This window comes from Geotrypetes seraphini, chromosome 1 (genome assembly GCF_902459505.1).
Source record: "Geotrypetes seraphini chromosome 1, aGeoSer1.1, whole genome shotgun sequence".
Classification (NCBI taxonomy): Eukaryota; Metazoa; Chordata; class Amphibia; order Gymnophiona; family Dermophiidae; genus Geotrypetes; species Geotrypetes seraphini.
The window spans coordinates 338,021,513-338,042,516 of record NC_047084.1 but is presented as its reverse complement, the minus strand read 5'-3'; the positions used below and the strand labels follow the sequence as shown (position 1 = coordinate 338,042,516).

The 21,004-nt window shown below is 44.5% G+C and overlaps 1 protein-coding gene across 5 annotated transcripts in view; it reads right to left on the bottom strand.

The window, feature by feature from the left end:
• LOC117357580 (DNA translocase FtsK-like) overlaps positions 1 to 21,004 on the bottom strand; it is a 77,723-nt gene that overhangs the window by 13,330 nt on the left and 43,389 nt on the right. For 3 of the 5 annotated variants that reach the window (XM_033938506.1, XM_033938424.1, XM_033938777.1), the window contains exons 3-5: positions 16,444 to 16,509; positions 2,582 to 2,794; positions 1,639 to 1,686 (exon numbers count right to left, since the gene is read on the bottom strand). In XM_033938506.1, coding sequence (XP_033794397.1) covers positions 1,639 to 1,686; positions 2,582 to 2,794; positions 16,444 to 16,509 — 327 coding nt within the window. Of the gene's footprint in view, positions 1 to 1,638; positions 1,687 to 2,581; positions 2,795 to 16,443; positions 16,510 to 19,213; positions 19,350 to 21,004 lie in introns of those variants that run through there. The other 2 variants (XM_033938595.1, XM_033938684.1) reach the window with 2 other exon arrangements.

Here is a 21,004-nt window from a genome sequence, read left to right as displayed (position 1 = left end):
CAAAGTACAAACATATCAACTGCATTGGTAAAGCACAGCAAGTTGGCTGCACAAAGCACAGCTTGAATTTCCTGAACAGAATGCTGCACAGATAAGCATTTTTTCCACTTTTTTGAAGTTTAATGCAACTGGGGGACACATTTGATAAATAATTTGAGGAGACTTTTGCCATCTGGCCAGTGATAGAAGTGTGTATGGGAGCTAGTTTGTTTGACAGCTCTATCTTCACAGCTCTGGCTAAGCATTGTCTCCCGCAGCTTCTAAGGCCATTTTCCTCCTTAATGGAAACATTAGGAATATTACTCAGTCTCTATTGGAGTTTATAAATTTTGAAGTGTCATAAGTAATGCCATCAGTAATCACTAATTTCTCAGTTGGGGCTGTTTTGAGTCCAAAAAAACTGAAGAAGAGCCAACAAATATCTTCCTACTTGAGGCCACAACACCGACCAAAGTTTCTGAACTTCTATCCCAACCAGAATACCTGGCCTCAATTACACATGCAGAAAACAGAAAAACTCTTTACAAATACAAACCCACAAATTAAAAGTACTATTGGGAGAAACCCTAATAAGCCAGACTCTGCACATAGTACGCCACAAAAGAATAGAAAGAAATACATTTCTTCCTAAACGGTTCAAATTATAAAAACATTTTACTTACCTTTGTTATCTGGCGATTTTATTTTTCTGATCATCTTGCTCCCTCTTTGCTGTTTCTTTCCTCTCCTTCTTCACATCCTTATTTATTTATTTAGCCCGTCCTCCCAAAAGACCCCAGAACAGGTTACAGGAGTACATACACAGTATAGTTAAGACAATCATGGACAAGATGTATATGGAAAGCTAATGGTACAATGACCGAGGAATGGTAGAAATAAACAGCCGAGATACACTAATCAACTATAGTACATATAATCTGAGATACTCATACTCATAGAGAATATCTAAGATACACTAAGTAATACGGTAATACACTAGGGAAGAGGAACCTAGCATTATGGTCTAGTCGGTGAGTTTATCTGTGTTCATTTATGCTTGGTATTTTCACGGACCTGGATTTGTGAAGAGGAAGTTTTTCATGGCCTTCCTAAAGTTCCATAGGTCGTCCAGCTCTCTGATAGATGGGGGGGATGAGGATCCATAGTTTGGGTATGAAATGCGAATATGAAGTGCACTACATCCATCTTTGGCACTGTTTTCATATTCAGTTTTCTGCCTCCATCTCAAATCTATCTTTCCAGCTCTTCCCCTCTCCTCCATCCATGTGCACCATCTCTTCCCTCTTCTTCCCCTTCCCTCCATCCATGTGCCACCATCGCCTTCATCTCCTCTGTGCCCCTTCCATTCAGCATTTCTCCTTTTTTTCTTGGCAGTTGCTGACGCTGCCGGCGCTAAAACCCATGCAGCACTGGCAAGGGGTAAGTTTGTATCTGAGGCAATGGAGGGTTAAGTGACTTGACCAAGATCACAAGAAGCCATAAGATTTGAACAGGATTTCTATAGTTCTTAGTCTGATTCTCTAACCATTATGCTATTCCTCCAAAGTTCTCCAAAATATATTCCTTGATATCTTTCAAGATGAGGTGAAACATTTTGAAAATGTTAGTTGACTGAACCCTCCCCCCCTCCAAAATTACCTGCTCCATTACTGGTGATATTCCATATGGGATAATGTATGACATCATCTGTTGAAAGAGTATGAGGCCATTAGAGGGTGTTATATTCTACATTGCTACAGTAAGTAAGTCATGGTAAACCATTTTCATGTGCAAGACTAGTCCCCATTTTTAAAAAAATGAACTTACACTGCACCAGGTATTTCATATTTTAATTTAGAAACAGGGCAATTGTATAAATTTATACCTCAGTTTAGGCACCCCAATGCTTAGGGCTTAGTGTCTAATGGCATCTTGGTGCCAGTATTCCATCTTAGAATACCAGTGTAAGGTTGGCTTTGGCGAGCTCTTGTGTAGGTGCACTTTTTTACACTAAGACCTGCTGAATTGGCCACGTTTCAATGACTTTCTATATTTAGGACAGCTCAGAAAGAATGTGCATAGGAAGAGCATTCCAGAGGTGTGGGCCAAATAAGACAATACTGAGTCTCTGGAAATGTCCAGAGGTGAAGGAAGGGAAAGAAGAGCAGCTTGAGAGGAGCGCAGTGAAGGACACAGAGAGCTCCTTTTACTAAGGCAGGCTAACTTTTTTAGTGCACGAAAGAAATTACCGTGTGCTACACCGCACGCTGCGCTTTTAAAATACCAGCTCAATGCTGGCATTAAGGTCTAGCACGCGGGGCAATGTAACGCGTGCTATTCCGTGCGTTCAAGCCCTAGCGCACCTTAGTAAAAGGAGCCCAGAGTGTGAGTTCAGATAAGGGTAACCTGATGCGTTGGGGCTTGAGTCGTGGGTTCCATGAATACAGGCTGGCATAATTTACCTATAGTTTTCATTATAACTGTACAATATCCAATCTCCTCTGAAATACATATATTAAGGATTTATTGAGAGGTTTGTCTCAGTTTGGAAGATTCTTGCCCTGCACTTGAAACACAAGCACGCACACACACGTTACAATACCTGATTAGGCTGCTGCTGGTTCTGTTGAGAATTTTGAGACTGCATGGAATCCTGCTGGCCATTCAGGGATCCCTGAGGAAATGGACCAATTGGATTTGGAAGTTGAGAAGAAAATGGTATCCGTACTGCAAATGGACTTTGGGGCAGAGCTGGGTACTGTGGCTGCTGAACAAACTCCAAAACAGGAGGGACGAATGGGTTCAAATTACGTATCTAAAACAATGAAAATGCAAAGATGCTATTTGCAGTATTTCATCTAGGCAAAACGACAGGGATTTATTACACCCCCTGTGGCATTTTCTGTCCTTCAATTGGCCACATACAGTAATGCATATTTTATCTAGATATTTTAAACACAAACTACATATGTAATTACACGAAATCAAGAAGAATTCTATATATGTCGCTGAGTGTTAGGTGCTACTTTGGCACAGAAAACTGTTTTAACAGATGCAACCATTGCACCACAAACTCCTCCAGTTCTTGGAGTATTATGAGTTTGAAGATCCACTCATGAGGATCCAGTTTGCGGCTGAGTGAATCCGTTTTGATATTTGACTGACCTGGAATGTACACTGGTTGGAGGTCCACTATTAGAGAGAGTGTAAAGTGCCAAAGGTGATAGGCCTCCCTGCAGAGGAGTAGGGATTCAGAACCCCCATGTTTGTTGACTTAGATCATTGTTACCTTGTTGTCTGTTTGTATGAGTGCTCTGTGCTCTTTGGGATGATAGGCATGTGCTGTGAAGGTATTTATATGAGTGCTTATGAATGTGAGTGCATAAACAAGAATGAGAGATGACCTATCATTGTTGTGATTGTAGGGTGGATGGTAAGCAGCAAGCAATCCCTGAATGAGCCATGAGGAGTCAGACATCAAGGTATGGAAAAACAAAGTGCAGCTGCTTGCGTAGATGATTTCCTACTACTGCTAGTCACTTTGTGAAGACTCATGGTGCTGAAGAGAGACCAAAAGGAAGCACCTTGTACCGATAGTGACGGTTGAGGAATCTGAAGTGGATAAATTGCCGTTGGGTACAATTAATAGGGATGTGAGTGTAGGCATCCTTGAGATCTAGGATGGCCAGCCAGTCAATGGGTCTCAGAAGTGAAAGTAAAAAACATAGAAACATGATGGCAGATAAAAGTCAAATGGCCCATCTAGTCTGAGAGAGCATTCTAAACTTTTCCCATATGAGGTAGGCATTGAGTGAATGGAGATCCAGAATGAGTTGAAGGCCTGAGTTTACTTGGGGATGAAGAAGAAAATGGAGTAGAAGTCCATGGTTTCTTGGTGTATGGCACTTTTTCTACCACTTTGTTCTGAATATGTTGGGTCAGTTCAGCGGCTAGAAGCAGTACATGATGATGAGGAGTATGTGAGGGTTGGGGCAGCTGGGAAATCTGGACTCTTGAAAGGAAATTGAGTCAACAGCCCTGTGAGATGATATTTAGGACCCATTAAGAACATAAGAACATAAGCAGTGCCTCCGCCGGGTCAGACCATAGGTCCATCACGCCCAGCAGTCCGCTCCCGCGGCGGCCCAAACAGGTCATGACCTGTCTAAATCACCAGAAGGGGCCCCCATGCCACCTTGGTTTCCTGATGAGTCCTATCTTCCCATCGAAGTCCTAGCCCTCTGGTCTTGCACATGCACGACCTGGTTGGGTTTCTATACTTTCTCAGTATCCCACGATCCCTTTATCCCCCAGGAATTTGTCCAGTCTCTGTTTGAATCCCTGTACCGTACTCTGCCCGATCATTTCCTCCGGTAGCGCATTCCAAGTGTCCACGACCCTTTGGGTGAAGAAAAACTTCCTTGCATTTGTTTTGAACCTATCTCCCTTCAGTTTCTCCGAATGCCCCCTCAGCCTGAAGAATCTGTCCCTATCCACCCTCTCTATGCCCCTCATGATCTTGAAGGTCTCTATCATATCACCCCTGAGCCTCCTTTTTTCCAGAGAGAAGAGCCCCAGCCTGTCCAACCTCTCGGCATATGGGCAGTGTTCCAGCCCTCTTACCAGTTTCGTTGCTCTCCTTTGGACTCTCTCAAGTACCGCCATGTCTTTCTTGAGGTACGGCGACCAATATTGAACGCAGTATTCCAGATGAGGACGCACCATAGATCGATACAATGGCATGATGACTTCCCGTGTCCTGGTTGTTATGCCCCTCTTTATGATGCCCAGCATCCTGTTGGCTTTTTTCGAGGCCGCTGCGCACTGTGCAGATGGCTTCAGTGATGCATCCACCAGCACACCCAAGTCTCTCTCAAGACTGCTTTCTCCCAACAATGCCCCCCCCCATTTTGTAGTTGAACAACGGGTTCTTTTTCCCTATATGCATGACCTTGCATTTTTTCACGTTAAAGCGCATTTGCCATTTGTTTGCCCAGTCTTCCAGCTTGTCTAGGTCCCTTTGCAGGTCCTCACACTCCTCCCTGGAGCTAACTCTGCCGCACAGTTTGGTATCGTCTGCAAATTTTATAACCTCGCACTTTGCCTCCTTTTCCAGGTCATTGATAAATATGTTGAAGAGTAACGGCCCCAGCACCGATCCCTGTGGCACACCGCTCGTGACTCCCCGCCAGTCAGAAAATTGGCCCTTTACTCCGACCCTCTGCAGTCTACCCGACAACCAGTGCTCGATCCATCTGTGCACATCCCCTCCCACCCCGTGGTTCCACAGCTTCCTAAGCAGCCTTTCATGTGGAACCTTGTCGAAAGCCTTTTGGAAATCGAGGTAAATGATGTCGACGGGTTCCCCATTGTCCACCCGACTGCTTATTCCCTCAAAGAAGTACAGAAGGTTCGTTAAGCACGACCTTCCCTTACAGAATCCGTGCTGGCTTTTTCTCAGTAGGCCATTTCTCTCAATGTGCTCGCAAATGCTGTCCTTGATCATAGCTTCCACCATCTTCCCTATAATTGAAGTCAGGCTCACCGGCCTGTAGTTCCCGGGGTCACCCCTCGATCCCTTTTTGAAGATAGGTGTGACATTCGCCAATCTCCAGTCCTCTGGTACCTCTCCAGTTCTTAAGGATAGGTTGCAAACATGCTGGATTGTGCCCGCTATTTCTTGTCTTAGTTCCTTCAGAACCCTTGGGTGGATCCCGTCCGGACCCGGTGATTTGCCGCATTTTAACCTATCTGTTTGAGGACATCCTCCTTACTTACCTCTATGTGCTCCAATTTTTCAGCCTGTTCCCCACTCATGAGCTCCTCTGAGTCCGGTATATTAGATATATCTTCTCTCGTGAAAACAGACGAGAAGAATGTGTTCAACCTCTCAGCTATCTCTTTATCCTCCTTAATCACTCCCTTCCTATCCCCATCGTCCAACGGCCCCACCTCATCTCTCGCTGGTCGCTTCCCCTTTACGTAACTGAAGAATGCCTTGAAGTTTTTCGCCTCCCTGGCCAGCCCCTCTTCGTATTTTCCTTTTGCTTTTCTAACCTCTCGGTGGCATTCCTTTTGGCAATTCCTGTGCGCCTGGTGATTTTCCTCCGTTGGGTCCTTTTTCCATCTCCGGAAGGATACTTTTTTGTCATTTATTGCCCTCTTTACTTCTGTTGAGATCCAAACTGGGTCCTTTGACCTTTTGTTCTTGCAGCCTTTCCTGAAACTGGGGACGTACCTTCTTTGTGCTTCCTGCAGGGTGTCCCTGAATAGGGTCCAGGCGCTTTCCACAGTCTCCATCCTAAAGATGTTTTTGAGCTTCCTCCCCACCATTTCCTTCATAGCAACATAGTTCCCTTTCTTGAAGTTGAGCGCAGTTGTTGCGGTCCTCCTTACTGTGGGTGTCCCCCTTTCTAATGTGAATCTGATCGCATTGTGGTCACTGTTGCCTAGTGGTCCTCCCACTTCTACCCCACTTGCAGGCCCCCCTAATCCGTTCAGGATGAGGTCAAGAGTAGCACTCCCTTGCGTCGGTTCCCTGACCAGTTGCTCCATGAAGCAGTCCCTCACAGCTTCTACAAATCCTGTTTCCCTAGTGCAGTTGGAGTGACCCGTACTCCAGTCTATCCCCGGGTAGTTGAAGTCCCCCATCACTGTCACACTTCCAGTCCTGCACTCCTGTCTCAGTTCAGCTTCCAAGTCGTGTCCGACTCCTTCCGGTGTACCAGGTGGGCGATAGTACAGCCCCAGTTTTATGCCTGCACCCTTGTTTTCTGGCAATTTGACCCATAGCGATTCCAGCCCCTCTGCCTTCGTTGCCATATCCATCCCGACCGAGTAGATAGAGTCCTTTATATATAGTGCTATGCCTCCCCCCTTCTTGTGGGTCCTGTCCCTTCTGTAGAGTTTGTACCCCGGCAGCGCTACATCCCAATGATTCTCCTCTATCCACCATGTTTCTGTAATTCCAATTATATCCAGGTCTTCCCCCTTGGCCACGACCTCTAATTCACCCATTTTGGCCGTGAGGCTTCTTGCATTTGCGTAAAAGCATCGCAGGTCCCGTCGTTTTTCCTCCACCTCTGCATTTACCTGGGCCACCTCTCCTGTTCCCTGTATTTCTGCTTTGCCCTCAGCTTTTACCCTCGTAGCTTTCAGTTTCCCCACATTCCCATCACCCCACTTCCCCGCTTTTCCTCCGGGTTTTCTTGCCCCCTCTTGGGCCCTGGCCTCTGTTCGATCCCCCTCGCCTTGTGTCACCCCTATATTGCCCTCCGTTTTCGCCCTTGTGACACCCAGTCCCCCTGTGTCCCCATGCCCCTTAGTCTCCTCCCAGCAAGCTCCCTTTACCTGTTGTTTCCCTCGCTGTCTGATCATAAGATCCATCGGTCTCTCTACTTCCTCTATGCAGTCAGCCCGTTCAGCATCTGTTCTGGATACTGTTGTCCGAAGCGTCAACATCAGATCAGCTGTCGGCTTTCCCCCTCTCCTCAGTTTAAAGCCCTCTCGATCTCCTTCCTCACATTGGTGGCCAGTAGTCTAGTTCCCTCTGTGCTCAGGTGCAGGCCGTCCCGCCGATAGAGCCTACTCTTTTCCCAGAACGACGTCCTGTTCCTCACAAAGTGGAAGCCCTCCTCCTGGCACCATCTTCTCAACCATGTATTCACAGCCTGGAGGTCTGCCTGCCTCTTTGCATCTGCTCTCGGTACAGGCAGGATCTCTGAGAATGCTATCCTCCGGGTATTCCGCTTCAGTTTACGTCCCAGGACCCTGAACTGGTCAGTCAGCGTGGCCATGCTGAAGTTCCTCCGGCTCACATCATTCGTTCCGACGTGGATTATCACCGCAGTCTCCTCTGTCTCTGCTCCGTCCAGGATCCTCTCGATCCTATCAGTGACGTCTCGTATCTTGGCCCCTGGGAGACAAGTCACTAGCCGGTCCTCCCTTCCTCCAGCTATGTGACTATCTACCTCTCTCAAGATCGAGTCTCCCACCACAATAGCAGACTTCCCTTTCCTCAGCAACCTCCTCTGTCTCAGGTCCGTGTCCTCTGTGTAGTGCGGTGTCTCTCCCTCGGGGTCTCGGTGAGTCATGGTCTCCTCCTTTTGTGTGGTTCCTCCGCTAGGTCCTTCCCCGGTGTCGCCTTGTGGATCCTGGGTCTCGTCTGCCGACATCCGTCTGTACAGCTGCAGGTCCTGTCCTTCCTCCTTCCTATAGGCCTCCTCGATGAATCTCTCGAGGTCCCTCACCTGGTCCACAATGAGGCCTGCTCCGTCTGTGTCCTTGTTTGACCAGCTCGTCTCCTCTGTGTTGCGTAGTCCCTCCAGTTCCTGGACCTTGACCCTCAAACTGCCGACCTCCATCCTCAGGCTATCCAGCTCCTGACACCGACTGCATATGTATGCCCGCCTCCCGGAGGGGAGGTAGTCATACATATGACACTCGATGCAGTAAACTGGGTAGCTCTGCTGGGTTCCTGTAGCCTCCATTTCTTTCTCCTTGCTCCTACGGTCCCTCTATGGTTGAGAGTGGTTTCCGGCGTGCAGCTAGCTGAAAGAGTAGAGAGAGAGAGAAGAATGAGAAGCTGAAAGGGTAGAGAGAGAGAGAGAAGAATGAGAAGCCGAAAGGGTAGAGAAGAAGAAAGTGGAGAGAAGAAATTATATATATATATATTTTTTTTTTAGGTTAAAGTTAGGATTGCTGCTGGGCTGCCTGGGCTCCTTCTCAAGGCTCCTTCGCAAAGGCGCTCTCGCTAAGGCGAGCGCCTTTGCCGCTCGCCTTTGCCGAGCGCCGAACGGCCATGCGCCGTTGGCCCCCCTTCTTTTAAAGGGGCGGCCCGGGCTCCGACGCGACCTCTGACGCGGTGGGGGTGGGCGGAGCTACCTCTCGCCGCTACCCCGATCCAGCTATCTCCCCTCTGCTCTCCGGTTTGGCTTCCTCCCCTCTCCGACCTTGCCTTTCCTCTGCGCTGCCCCGGATTCCTCCGATTTAGCTCCTGCTTCTCTCTGCAGCTGCCGAGATCGCCTCATGCTTTGGCCCCCCTTCTTTTAAAGAGGCGGCCCGAGCTCCGACGCGACCTCTGACGCGGTGGGGGTGGGCGGAGCTACCTCTCACCGCTACCCCGATCCAGCTATCTCCCCTCTGCTCTCCGGTTTGGCTTCCTCCCCTCTCCGACCTTGCCTTTCCTCTGCGCTGCCCCGGATTCCTCCGATTTAGCTCCTGCTTCTCTCTGCAGCCGCCAAGATCGCCTCGTGCTCTGGCCCCCCTTCTTTTAAAGGGGCGGCCCGGGCTCCGACGCGACCTCTGACGCGGTGGGGGTGGGCGGAGCTACCTCTCGCCGCTACCCCGATCCAGATATCTCCCCTCTGCTCTCCGGTTTGGCTTCCTCCCCTCTCCGACCTTGCCTTTCCTCTGCGCTGCCCCGGATTCCTCCGATTTAGCTCCTGCTTCTCTCTGCAGCCGCCGAGATCGCCTCGTGCTCTGGCCCCCCTTCTTTTAAAGGGGCGGCCCGGGCTCCGACGCGACCTCTGACGCGGTGGGGGTGGGCGGAGCTACCTCTCGCCACTACCCCGATCCAGCTATCCCCCTCTGCTCTCCGGTTTGGCTTCCTCCCCTCTCCAACCTTGCCTTTCCTCAGCGCTGCCCCGGATTTCTCCATTGTGATAGCCTGCCAGGTAGGAAGGAAAGGATTGAGCTGGCTTCCACATGTAGGTAGTCAAAAAACTAGAGGTGGATTTGAGGGCAGATAGCTGGTTGCTAGAGGGCTGCTTGCAATTGCTTGGATGTTGCCTTTGAGAATAGGAAAAGGGTTGAGAATGCAAAAGGTTGGTCTATTGTAAAGGACAAACCTTCATCTGGGATAATACTGCTCAAAGAAAAACTGGTGAAGATAGATCTGAAATACCATTGAGAGTGTTCTGGAGGATGGGCAGAGCGTTCACGGATTACCATGGAATCCTCTTTGTGCTACAATACTATCTTTTTACCTTCTCACCAACCACACTGTCTTCTAAGGGAGTATCAGCGAGAGGTTCATGGAGGTCATTCCTGAAATCAGAGGCTCTAAGTTATGCTATGCAACAAGCTGCGATGACAGCAGGTGCTGTTCTCAATATCATACCATAAGCATCTTGATAGGAAATGGGTATATTTTCAGAATTAGTAGTGAAAGCATATCAGCAAGTTGAAAACCAAGGAAGCCTGGACCCCGCTCAGAAGAGAACACTGAGATAGCAGGGTTTGTGAAGGGTCAATCTTTAGTTCTCAAAGGGACTCGGTAATGATTTTGAGCAACGCAGTAGACTTAGAGTCAACAAATGGAGAGATCCTCTCCCTGATCAATGGCTGATATAATAATAATAATAATAATAATAACAGCTTATATACCGCAATACCGTGAAGTTCTATGCGGTTTACAAAAGATTAAGCAAAGGTACAAATTGACTGACTTCAAGAAGGGAAGAAGAAAGAGAAGTAATTAGACAGGAAATTCATTGTTGAGGAGAAAAGTGATCAAAAGGACAGTAGTTCGCTATTGAGAAGAAAGAGATAAGTGGATCAGTTGTCAAGATGTTTTAGGAACAGGTGTGTTTTTAGACATTTCCTAAATTCCTCATAAGTAGAGGGTGAAAGTAATTGTTCTAGGTCTTTACCCCATGATGCTGCTTGGTGTGAGAAAAGGAATTCATGGTGCTTTTTCAGTTTGCAACCTCTCACTGGGGGGGAAACGAAGTTGGAATGTGAACTTCTCTTGTGTCTGTTGGTTGAGAAGGAGAAAAGGTCAGTAATGTATTTGGGGGCAAGTCCGTGTAATGCTTTAAAGCAGAAACAGGCAAATTTGAACTTTACGCGTGCCTTTATCGGCAGCTAATGTAGCTGCCGGTAGTAGGGTGTCACGTGGTCAAATTTTTTTAGTCCAAAGATTAGTCTGACTGCCGCATTCGGACATGTAGACGTTGAAGAGCAATGGGGATAGTGGAGAGCCTTGGGGCACACCGGATGGATTGCTCCAGGTGTCAGAAAGCTCATAATTAAAACGAACTTGATAGGTGCGGGATATAAGGAAGCCAAGGAATCAGTTCAGCACCTTATCCCGGATACCAATGGCATCTAGGCATTGCAGCAGTTTCATATGGTCCACTAGATCAAAGGCAGAACTCATATCGAATTGCATTATCAGGGCATTAAGGCCTTTACTAAACTCCTAGTCCTCTATATAAGAGGCCACTTCTCCCTCCAGGGAAGCCTCACTTTGGGACAGTAAAGACATTAAATCTGACCATAATCCCCCAAGTCCCTGTCCGATGGACCATCAGAGTCCAGAATAGCCTCCGTTCTTAGAGAAGAAATGCTCTAAGAATGCAGTGGAGCCTGTGTGCTGGGCTGCTTGCCAGATAACCTCATGGACAGAGTTTGGCCTTGTGCATAAGCCTGCCAGAGGAGATTAATGAACTTTGAGGTAAAGGCTTGGGTGAACAACTTTTTCTCCCCCTTAGTATGGGCTAATCACCTTTTCTTGGGCTGCGAAGCCTCTATACTCTTACGGTGCACAGGACCTCTGTTCCAGGACTCCAGGAGGTGTTTCTTTCCCCCTATTGGGACCGTTTGCTTTTCTCCAGGTTTGGAAGACTGTGGAGGGGAAAAGCCTGAAGCTCCCACCTCTGCATTCAGTGCTGCTTGGCATGTGTTGCAAGGATGTTCTTCAGCTGTTCATCCAGTGCAAATAAGGCATAATATAAGGGTATTAGAGTTTAAGGATTCCATCCCTATCAGTTTTGAGGCAAAACAAAATATTTTGAAGAAGTTGGAGAACTTAGAAAAAAAAATTGGGAAATCCAAGATGGGCACCACAGCAGCATTTTGGCATCAAGAAACAGCTTCAAAACGCTTCAGGGCTGACCAAAAAATACAAAAACTTGAATTTTAGAGAAGAGGGACCAAAGACTTAACTTCAGGAATGGTCATAACACAGTTTAAGACCTCCCTCCTCCCCACGATTTTCCCCATATGTTGTCATCGCCTGTACTCATAGACTATGTGCTGAGGAAATGGTGCTGCAGCCTGCTTCAGCTCCTTTAAAGTGTAGCTGGATCTGGAGGGACTCTCTGCCTGAAGCCGGTTAGCTGCCACCCCGAGATCTTTGGGCTGCCCCTCGGGCTGCGATACATGACGCAGACAGAAAAAGGATAGGGAGGCAGCTGGCACCATGAGTGCCCTGAAGGAACACTATTGATGCTTAACAGCTTGCGCTCAAGCTGTTGACCAAGTCAAGGAAGCGAGCAAGTGCTGATGGCCTGGAACCTGAGCTCTACAAATCTTCAACAGGCTGGCTGTAAAGGTTCCCGAGGGATACACCTGCCAGCTGCATATTTTAAACGTCTGCTCCTCATCAAGCAGTCAAAGCAGTCCTTTTAAGCCGCACAAAAAAATCCATGAATGAACCAAAAAAATCCCCCACCGCAAAACAGTAATAAAACAATGAAGCAGATCAGAGAGACACCTTCATGCTCGTCTGCAAAAGGAAGAACTGGAGAGGGCAGCAGAAACTGGGGAGAAAGAGAAGGAGTCGAAAAGCTGTAATTGACATCTTCTGCAGTATGCTCGTGAACACAGATGGATAACCCTATGGTTCAGCAAACCATCCCTATTGCATTGGAGCACATACATAGTAACATAGTAGATGATGGCAGATAAAGACCCAAATGGTCCATCCAGTCTGCCCAACCTGATTTCATCTAAAAATTTGTTTGTTTGTTTTTCTTAGCTATTTCTGGGCAAGAATCCAAAGCTCTCCCTGGTACTGTTCTTAGGTTCTGAAGTCTCTACTACTGAAGTCTCTGTCAAAACTCACTCCAGCCCATTTACACCATCCTAGCCATTGAAGCCCTCATCAGCCCATCCTCACCCAAACGGCTATATACAAACACAGACCATGCAAGTCTGCCCAGTACTGGCCATAGTTCTTCAATATTTACTATTCATTTCTGATTCTAGATCCTCTGTGTTCAACCCACGCTTTTTTTAACTCCGTCACCATTTTCATCTCTACCACCTCTCTCGGGAGCGCATTCCAGGCATCCACCACCCTCTCCATAAGAAGAATTTCCTTACATTGCTCTTGAGTCTACCACCCCTCAAACTGAAATTGTGTCCTCTGGTTTTACCATTTTCCTTTCTCTGGAAAAGATTTTGTTCTACTTTAATACCTTTCAAATATTTGAACATATGAATCAAATCTCCCCTGTCCCTCCTTTCCTCTAAGGTATACATATTTAGGGCTTCCTGAGTCTAATGCAGAGCATTGAAATAGGACTTCTCGGCTCCGCAGAAAACTGAGGAGACACGTGCCCTGCATCGGCTGGGAAGACACTCGCGCATGCACGGTGTGGCAGTCTCGAATTTTCTAAAGTTCTTCAAGCAAATCTGCTTGCGAAGCTGTCCGCATCTGGGCTCCATGAATGACGTCACCCACATGTTGTCCTGGGATAATCTAAGTAAAATGCTTATGTCTGGTCACCCAATCAAAAAATTCAATCAGGTTAGTTTGGCATGATTTACCTTTTGTAAAGCCATGTTTCCTTGGATCCTTTAACCCATTAGATTCTAGGAAGTTCACTATCCTTTCTTTCAGCAACACTTCCATTATTTTTCCAACAACCAAAGTGAGCCTTACCAGCCTGTAGTTCCCCCATTCATCTCTGTGGCCACTTTTGTGAATAGGGACCATATGCGCTTTTCTCCAATCCCCAGGAACCACTCCCGTCTCCAGAGATTTGTTGAACAAGTCTTTAATAGGACCCGCCAGAACCACTCTGAGCTCCCTCAGTATCCTGGGATTGGTCCCGTCTGGTCCCATCTTTTTGTCTATCTTCAGTTTTTCAAGTTGCTCATAAACACTCTCCTCCGTGAATGGCGCAGAATCTACTCCATTTTCTCGTGTAACTTTGCCAGACAACCTCGTTCCTTCTCCAGGATTTTCTTCCGTGAACACAGAGCAGAAGTATTTGTTTAGCACGTTTGCTTTTTCCTCATCAATCTCCACATATCAGTTCCTAGCATCTTTAAATTTAGCAATTCCATTTTTCATCTTCCTCCTTTCACTGATATATCTGAAAAAATTTGTCTCCCTTTTTTTTTTTAAACATTTTTTGCCATTTGTTCTTCCGCCTGTGCTTTCGCTAGACGTATCTCTTTCTTGGCTTCTTTCAGTTTCACCCGATAATCTTTTCTGTACTCTTCTTGGGTTTTTTATATTTCAGGAACACCAACTCTTTTGCCTTTATTTTCTCCGCCACTAGTTTGGAGAACCATGTTGGTTTCCTTTTTCTCTTGTTTTTATTTATTTTCTTCACATAAAGTTCCGTAGCCATTTTTATTGCTCCTTTCAGCCTAGACCACTGTTTTTCCACATCTTAATGGTAGCCCAGGTTGATAACTTCCTTCCTTAATCTGATATATTTTATTAGTATGGAATGTACTGTTTTAAAACTTAAGTATGTTATTTGCAACTGACTTAGACTTTTAAATAAAGCAAGATGTCAATTTGTAAAATAAAGAAATCGACAAATGACATTACTGAATGAAAACAAGCAGAAAAAAACACAATAATTCATGCTTTTTCATTTGCCAAAACCTGTGCACTCTTTTGAAACAGTACAACAATATGGGATTGATTCAAGAAAGGGCATCTAAAGTTAGGTGCTGGGTGCTCTCAGTGTGGATTCTATAATGGAAATTGTATCTGCAATTGCCATTGTAGACTAAGGAGTAAATTCTATACATGGCACCAAAAAAAATCAGCGCTTAGCGCTATTTTATAAATTACTACTAGAGATAGGTACATTTTATATAATCATGCATAGTGCTCATCCCCCATTCAGGCCTAAATGCCTGTGCCTAAATTGTGTGCGGATTAGGTGCATTTTATAATACTGAGCCTAACTTTTAGGAACTCCCAGAACCAGCCCATGCTTTTCCCCTGGCCATGAACTTTTTTGAGATTTGCGCACTAGAATTTACATGCACCATTTTATAGAATATGCTTAGAAGGTTGTGTGCGCAAATTTTAATTACTGTAAACAATCACTTGTTAATTGGCAATTATCAGCAATTATATACTGCAACCAAAGATGCTGATTTAAGTGTTAATGCCTTAAAATATGCACTTAGTCATGTAAATGCTAATTTTAAGTTAGTGAGCTATCTTAATACTAGTGTATGATAGGTAAATGCAAATTGGGCTAGGTATAGAACTGCATATGCTAAGACCAGATGCTAGATTCTTCCAGAAAACAGAAGTTCTAGATTCTTGGAGTTATGGATAATAGAAGTGAATAGAAGTACACTTCTCCCTCCGTATTTGTGGGGGATACGTTCCAGCTATAGCCGCGAATATGGAAAAACCACGAATATGAATTGTATTTGTTAATCGCGTTTTTTTTGTAAAAAATAGCAGTTTTGTTAATAAAACCGCGAATAACATAAAATTCATATTCGCGGTTTATGGAAGGGACTACAGTACAACTAAATACTATGTTAGTGGAATAACGATACAGTACAGTACTGTATATATTAACTGTATTTATTGAATACTGTAACAATATTTATTGAATACAAGGCCAGCAGCGATTGAGAATTCTTTTGGCAGGCAAGCAGCGATTCAGATTCAGAATTTTTTTGGCAGGCAAGCAGCAATACAGAAAGCTTTAAGCAAGCAAGCGATTTTCTCTATGCATGCTGGGAAGCAGCATTTCACTCTATGGATGCTGGGAAGCAGCATTTTTCCCTATGCACGATGTAAACCAGCGATTTTCAGGGTTAAAGTTTTTGAACTTCGATTTTATAGGAGAAATCATGGAAGCTAAGTGAATATTGTTAAAAGTTTAACTTTTTTTTACATTACAGCAAAAGGAAAGGAGCATTAATCATGACGTAATTTGAGGGCGGAGTCACCGATGAAAAATCGCGATTATGTGAAACCGCGAGTGCAGAAACCGCGAATACGGAGGGAGAAGTGTAAATTTTTTTGGACAATGGAGCTGAATATTAGCACTTAGCAGCAAGCCTGATCACCAACTATGTCATGCAATATAGCCAGTATTGAATTTTGGGGAGGGGGGTTGGCCATTAGAAACAGCCGGTTAAGCCAATATTCATTAGCTGACTGGCCAAGTTTAGCAACCAGAGAGACTCGCATAAATAGCAGATCTATCTTTGGCCTCTATAACTTATCTGACCAGCCAATGAATTCAGTTTAACCAGCTATGTTTCTAATGCCCCCCCTCAAGAAATTCAATGCCAGTCTCCGGATACGGCCCAGCACTGAATTTGTGGGTTTGCTGCCAAGAGAATGCTGGCCTGTATCCTGCAATCTGAATATCAGGACTGAGAGTATATGGATAAAATAACTATATATAAAATTCTTGACAATATAGACAAAAGATTTGGTAATTAGTATAACTGTACCTGTTGCAGTAGTGGCACCAGACCACCAGCAGCACCATTCAATCCTAAGCTTAGGCCTACCTGCAACTGAAAGAGAAATAAAGAAGATTTGAAACAAAGAATAAAATATTTGTTTAAAGGATATGAACTTGTTACAAATTTGTACAGATCCAGTAGCATACCTCCTGTACACAGTTGTGGCACAGTTACACAGTTGTGGCAATACGAGGGCAAATCAAATATTAAAGACAATTTTTAAATTATGTGATAACTAACGTGATCATTAATTTTTTTCTTCAAAACAGGACATCTATTGTCAGTCCTGTCCCTAATTCCGCCCTAGTCCCGCCCCAATTTCTTCCATTCATTTTTCATGTACACATCTTATTAATTCATAATGGTAACCATAAAATTTTTAAAAAACCCACAAAGCACACTATACACAGAGAAAATGTTAATTATCATTTATATTGGGGGGGGTTTCAAAGATGTCAAGGCAGATGACTTTAAAATATGCAATGTCACCTCAGTAACTATAGAAAAATAGACAAATATAGTGAAAAATATAGACAGCAGATATTAATTCTCAAAACTGACACATTTTGATCACTAAATTGAAAATAAAATCATTTTTCCTACCTTTGCTGTCTGGTGAGTTCATGAGTCTCTGGTTGAGTTTCCTTCTGACTGTGCATCCTTTCTTTCATTTCTGTCTTTCTACACTCAGGCCCAACAATTGTGCCTTTCTATTCCCTCCCTCCTTCCTTCCTATGTCCTTAGTGCCCCCAGTGCCTCCTTCCCTTGTCCTTAGTGCCCCCAGTGCCTCCTTCCTATGTCCTTAGTGCCCCTTCCTGTGGCCTTAGTGCCCCTTCCTGTGGCCTTAGTGCCCTCAGTGCCTCCTTCCTATGTCCTTAGTGCCCCTTCCTATGTCCTTAGTGTATTTGATATACTTTAGAATGTAAACCGCTGAGGTTTGTATGTAATATGGTGATGCGGTATAACAAATAATAAACATAAACATAAATGTATTTTGCCTTTACTTTTTGATTTACCCTTGACATATAACCGATGGCACTAAATACGAGGGGAATGGCCTGCTAACCATTAGGCCTAAACTAAGCACTCTCTCCATACAGTACATGAATATGCCTCTATGAAGTAGATATTCAATGCCAGGCCATGTATGAGGAGAGTTCAATAATTTATCTACCTCAGTACAAAAGAAAATAGTGTGTTGAAACAAGTCTGCACATTGTGACGACTCAGAGTTACACATGCACACTTGTGGCTCAGTGCAAGTCTAACATTCCAAGAGACAGGATGTCAGGAGAGTCCTTGTATGAATCAAGTATGAAATTGCTAGATTTGGAGCACCATTCAGTGATAAAAATTCTCACAAAAGAAGAGCAAAAGCCAAAGGAGTGCAATTTATGGTGAGTCTGCCCCATCATCCTACACAGTAAAATTTTGGAGCAAGCAGTTTAAGTGGGGTAGAGAGTCCATTGAAGATGACCCTCACACTGGATGGCCTGTGGAAGCAACTTCCACAGAAATCTGCAAGAAAGTCAAAGATTTAATTTTGTCAGACAGGTTTCCCGAATAGCTGACGAAATAGGCATCTTGGCAGGTACAGTTCAGAAAATAATTTATGAAAAGTTGGACATGTCCAAGGTTAGTGAAAGATAGATTCCAAGAATATGACACTATGTCAGAAGGCCACGAGGTTCCAATGCTGTCAGGAGAACTTGGAGATGCGCCATGAAGACCAAGTGAATTTTTTTCATTTAGTGACTGGAGATGAGACTTCAGTCTATCACAGAGATCCTGAGCCCGAAATGGAGTCAATGCAGTGTAAGCATAAGTCATCTCCACGGTAAAAAAGTTCAAGACAGAAAAATCCGCAGGTAAAGTCATGGCAACTGTCTTCTGGGATGATGAAAGACTTTTGCTTCTGCAGTTCAAGCCACACAAAACAACCATAACTGGGGAGAATAACACCAACACAATGATTGCTTTGTGGGAGTCAATCAAGGAGAAAAGATGAGGAAAACTCACAGCAGGTGTGCTACTTCTTCACAACAATGCGCTGGTGCACATGTCACGACAATCACAGGCTGACATCAAAGAATGTGGGTTTCAGCAACTGAACCATCCAACCTACAGTCCTGACCTGGCTCCCTTAGGTTATTTGCTGTTCTGAGTTTTGAAGAAATCGCTCCATGGACAGCAGTTTTCAAATGATGACGATGCCAAGGAGGCTGTGATGTCCTGGTTTGAAGATCAAAAAGAATTATTTTCAAAGGGGTTAAAGTTATTGCAGGAAAAGTGGATGAAGTGTATGGAGCTATCAGTTGAAAAATAAAACAAATTTTTTTTTAAAAACTCTTCTTTCCTACTGAGGTAGATAAATTATTGAACTCCCCTTGTTTAGGCACCAGTATTGAAAATCTAAGTTTAGGTGGCCAAGTATCTCTTATGCAGTTAAGTGTGATATTCAGTTAACCAGCTAAGCAACACCATATACAGATGGGACTATTTTTTATGTGGCTTAGTTTGGCCATTTAACTGAGGTGGTTAAATGCTGAATATTGACACTTAATGTGTTGACCCCAGTCCTAGACCCCACAGAATAGCTGGTTTTTATTTTAGTGGTTTGTGCTGATAATCAGCAATACTAACTGATTAAATGACACTGAATATCAGTTTATGCTCCAGACAAGCAATTTAAGTGACCAGGTGCTTCTCCTGGATTTTTAAAATTGCTTAAAATATGGAAAGATTAGGTTCTTACCTCAATAATCTTATTTATAGCAGACATACACTCCATTCCTGGACCTTCAGGGTAGTCAATCCCTTCTCGCAAGAACTCTTGTAGGGAGCTTCATTTGCATACTTTTTTGCTCCTCCTCTCTTACCTCCGGGCTGTCCTTCAACTCCTCCATGTATATCAAAGCAGACTGTCAATCCTGGAGAGGAAACACAAGAGGAAGGGGTAGAGGGACACTCCTTGAACAACATATCTGTTCTGCTCATATTATGAAACATAGCAGCAATATACAAACATTTAACATAGAAACATGATGGCAGATAAAGGCCAAATGGCCCATCTAATCTGTCCATCCACAATAACCATTATCCCTTTCTCTCTCCGAGAGATCCCACGTGCCTATCCCAGGCCCTCTTGAATTCAGACACAGTCTCTGTTTCCACCACGTCTTCTGGTGGAAACAGTAAAAAAGTATTTCCTCAGATTACTCCGGAGCCTATCACCTTTTAACTTTATCCTATGCCCTCTCATTGCAGAGTTTCCTTTCAAATGAAAGAGACTCGACTCATGCACATTTATATTACTTAGGTATTTAAATGTCTCTATCATATCTCCCCTCTCTCGCCTTTCGTCCAAAGTATACAGATTGAGATCTTTAAGTCTGAACCCATACGCCTTATCATGAAGACCACAACCCATTTTAGTAGCCTTCCTCTGAACCGACTCCATCCTTTTTATATCTTTTTGAAGATACGGCCTCCAGAATTGTACACAATATTCTAAATGAGGTCTCACCAGAGTCTTATAAAGAGGCATCAATACCTCCTTTTTCCTACTGTCCATACCTCTCCCTATGCAACCTAGCATCCTTCTAGCTTTTGCCATCACCTTTTCAACCTGTGTGGCCACCTTAAGATCATCACATACAATCATTCCCAAGTCCCGCTCTTCCGTTGTGCACATAAGTTCTTTACCTCCTAAACTGTACCAAATGCATGACCTTGCGTTTCTTAGCATTAAATTTTAGCTGCCATTCAGACCATTTTTCAAGCTTTGCCAGGTCTTTCTTCATATTATTCACACCATCCGGGGTGTCTACTTTATTGAAGATTTTGGTATCATCCTCAAAGAAGCAAATCTTACCCAACAACCCTTCAGCAATATCATTTATAAAAATTTTGAAAAGAACAGGCCCAAGAACAGAACCTTGAGGCACACTCCTTTCCTTTCCTCAGAGTGATCTCCATTGATCACTACTCTTCCACAAAACCAGTTCTTGTCACCTTCCACAAAACCAGTTCCTGACTCAGCACATCACTTTGGGACCCATCCCAAGGGTACTCAATTTATTTATCAGACGTCTGTGTAAAACACTGTCAAAGGCTTTGCTAAAATCTAAATACACCACATCAAGTGCACATCCTCTATCCAATTCTCTGGTCACCCAGTCAAAGAAATTGATCAGATTTGTCTGATAAGACCTATCTCTAATGAATCCATGTTGCCTCCAGTCCTGTAATCCATAGGATTCCAGAAACTTGACCATTCTCTGTTTTAAAAGTGTTTCCATTAATTTGCTTACCATAGAAGTCAGACTTACCTGCCTGAAATTCCCTACTTCTTCTTTACTTCCACTTTTGCAACATAACAAATCACCAACTTAAGTGCAACTGCACTAATTGCAACTGCACTAAGAGTGTGAGAGCTATTTACAGAAACCCCCTGGGTACTGTAGACAATGTCTAAGTCCTTGTAGAAGCTAGATCAAAGAACCAAGCTATCCAAATTACCAAGACTCATATAGGTTGACGCTTT